At 38.1% G+C, this 3,192-nt stretch overlaps 1 protein-coding gene across 1 annotated transcript in view; it reads left to right on the plus strand.

Moving 5' to 3' along the window:
* Window positions 1-3,192, plus strand: part of dnah5 (dynein, axonemal, heavy chain 5) — a gene marked incomplete in the record, with an annotated part of 84,165 nt that overhangs the window by 10,342 nt on the left and 70,631 nt on the right. The window contains 5 exon segments of the mRNA XM_035672845.1: window positions 60-173; window positions 421-627; window positions 864-944; window positions 1,882-1,972; window positions 2,293-2,438. Of these exon segments, the coding sequence (XP_035528738.1) occupies window positions 60-173; window positions 421-627; window positions 864-944; window positions 1,882-1,972; window positions 2,293-2,438 (639 nt within the window).

Consider the following 3,192-nt stretch of genomic DNA (forward strand, 5'->3'; position numbering starts at 1 on the left):
TAGAATTGTCAATGCATTTTCCTTTTTAAGTTACACAGTAACAATCTGTCCCTGTGTAGCATCCGGGAGTTCTCTCCACACCAGAGGCCAAGAGAATCATCAGGAACTTTAACAGGGTGGCAAGGGTTCTATTGGAGTTTGAGATGCTCTACCATCACAGCTGGATGAAAAAGGTAAAGGGAGTGGGGAAGCATGAATAGCAGCAAGTTTTGGAATAAGAAGATACAATATGTTACAGAAATTATATTTTTGGCACAGGAGCATGGTTATAAATTTGGATATTTATGGTCATACACAACATTCACATATGTTTGTGTGTTTTCCCCCCACTCACACATTGCCTTCAGTCTCTCTTTTGTTCTTTTTACTCTTTTTCTCTGCTATAAAACTATCCAATCAACCGTGATACCTACTAACCAGATGGAGGATGCCCGGGTTGGCCTGCAGGCCTCTCTACTGGTCAGGTCTCCAGAGACAGGGGAGCTGTTTGTGAATTTTGACCCAGAGATTCTGACCCAGATCAGGGAGGCAAATTGCATGACAAGGATGAATTTGGAGATTCCACCCTTTGCTGCTCTGTTGCAGCAGAAACAGGACACCCTCAAAAAGAACTACAACAAATTACAGGTGGATATTACACACAATTGTACAAGTCTGCAATAATACATACAACTTAATTCATATAGAAATATAAAAGCTAGTACATTGCAGGGAGCAGTAAAAAAGGATAATAGGAGTTTTTGTAAGTATTGTCATGCTAAGAAGGTCATTCAAACGTACATACAGAATTCTCCACTGAGCAAATTAGTTCAACACCGTTGTGAATGAATACACTAACTGTATTAATATCTTTCCTCTTCCAGTTAATGTTGAGCGAGAACACCAGAGTGCGAGCTAAGATTCAAAGTGCTTTTGAACAGCTGGCCATGCCGCATGTAGCTAAGGTAAGATGTGGTTCTTATATCACATTTAAACCACAGACCATGTCCTGCATGTTATTTCCTTATTTATGTATTTGGTAGAAGTATTCATAAATTTATGATTCATACAATTTTAACAACATTAAAAGTTACTGTCCAAAGATCTCAATTGCAATTAAATGTGCCATAGAAGTTAGGGTTATTTTATTATTACAATAGCTATTCAGTCATTTTAATTCAGTTTGAGGCACAAGTGTGTGTCAGTCTCACTGACTGGAAGTCGGTACGTGGGCCTGATGAGAAGGGTCTTTAGTTAATATAAAGATTATTAAGAGCCCTTTTTAACAATCACCTTGTATTGTTAAGGGTGGACCTTGAATGTCTATGCTTTACTGACCTTTCTGTGTATGGGACATGATTTTTTAAACTTCTAACGTTATCAAATAAATGAATAACTACTGGAGAAATGAACAAGGTTGTCACATTCTTTTTCAAAAATACAGGATGGGAAAGAAGAGAGAAAGCATAGTCATCCTTCAAAAATCATACTATTTATACTTTTCTTTTCCTAGTGAAATACTGGATCATTGATTTGTTAAAATATTTTGGTGGAGCTGCTTGTGCAGTGTGAGAGGTCCCAAGAAGATATACTGTAAAAGCAGTCACAGGATAGCAACGGGATAAATTAAAAAAAAAAAAGTGTCTGTCTCTGATAAACCAATTTGTCTGTTTTTATGTGTTGTTTTAATGTTATTAAATTAATATAATTAAGGCCCCTATCAAAAAGGGATCTTTTTTTCAGATTAATTATGTGATATGATAGAAATTTCCAAGGATTGTTAACAGCTTTTTTGTTTTTTGTTTTTTACACAAAAATGTAACATGTGACTCTGGAAATGAGACGGACTTTACAAAGCGGCTACTATACAAAGTGCATCATCATACTTTACTGACTTGGCAGGTGGATGAGGCTATACAGCCGGGTTTGACCTCTCTCAACTGGACATCTCTGAACATAGAGAAGTACCTCAGCCGCATTGACAAGGCTTTGGGTAAGCAAAAAAATCCAGTGAGATCAATATCTGACATGCTGACACATTGGACATCCTGCAACTCAGCACTGGCAGCATCTAATAGAATTTACATTAATGGATTTATTGTACATTCGCTGTTTATGTGTGTGTTTTCACAAGTAACTCTCACATGCAGTATGCATTTTGTCCCACTTTATGCTCCACTTCTAATTTTATTCCGATCTTTGTAAATTTGCTGCCTCATTCACCGCTCTCTACCCGTCCCCCACCTCCAATGCTGGCCATCCTTTTTGCCTCAATTGCTGTTCTGTGTCCCTCTCTTTCTCTTGTCTCTCCAGCTGACCTGGAGCTGTTGATGGACAGGGTGAACGACTTGGTGGAATTTAGGATAGATGCGGTACTGCAGGAGATGAGCGGATCCACACTGTGTGTCTTGCCTGAGGATGAACCGGTCACCTGTGAGGAGTTTGTTCAGACCACCAGGGTAAATAAATACTTTCAAATAAATTAACAGTTGTAGTATGTAGTTATAGTTTTATCAAGCACACCTTCAACATTATGCATTATGAATGAATGATTCACTCGCTGCAGACAAAGCTAAGTATGCTGTATAAAGGAGATTTGAAGTACTGATTGACTCATTAATGACTCTAACCCTGCCCATGCCATGGGATGTCGTATACCAGTTAGAAATCACTGACACTAATTGAAGCCAACATAATTTGGTTGTGTGCCAAAGTAACTTGATTAAAGTAGAGTTGAAATAAAGTGAATTGTAAAGAAATGTTAAAGAAAGTGTTAATTTAATTCTCAGGTTTCCTTTGCATGAGTTTTGTTGTGGTTGTGGGAGCCCTGGTAAAAACCCTAGAGCTAATGCTATGCTATAGTATACTACCCCATATATAGCATATTTAATGTTCATGTCAAATATATATATGTGTGTGTATTTAGGACCTGTGCATAAGACAAGCCCAGAGTCTCCACACTAAGAGCTCACTTGTGGAGGAGGCTGCTAATGAACTGATTAACATGCTACTGGAGTTCGACCACAATCAGAGAGAGGAGGTGGAGAAGGTTGAGGAAGAAAGTTGCGCTGAGAGCAAGACCATAGACCACATTGACAGTGAAGGTACGCTAACATTTTCCTTTTGAGATCAAATAGAATGGGATATAATAAGGTGCAACAGAACATACTAGAGGAGAGAATATATATATATATATATATATACAGTGGTGTG

The sequence above is a fragment of the Morone saxatilis genome, unplaced genomic scaffold, assembly GCF_004916995.1.
Source record: "Morone saxatilis isolate NCDOM2014 unplaced genomic scaffold, NCSU_SB_2.0 Contig24, whole genome shotgun sequence".
Lineage (NCBI taxonomy): Eukaryota > Metazoa > Chordata > Actinopteri > Moronidae > Morone > Morone saxatilis.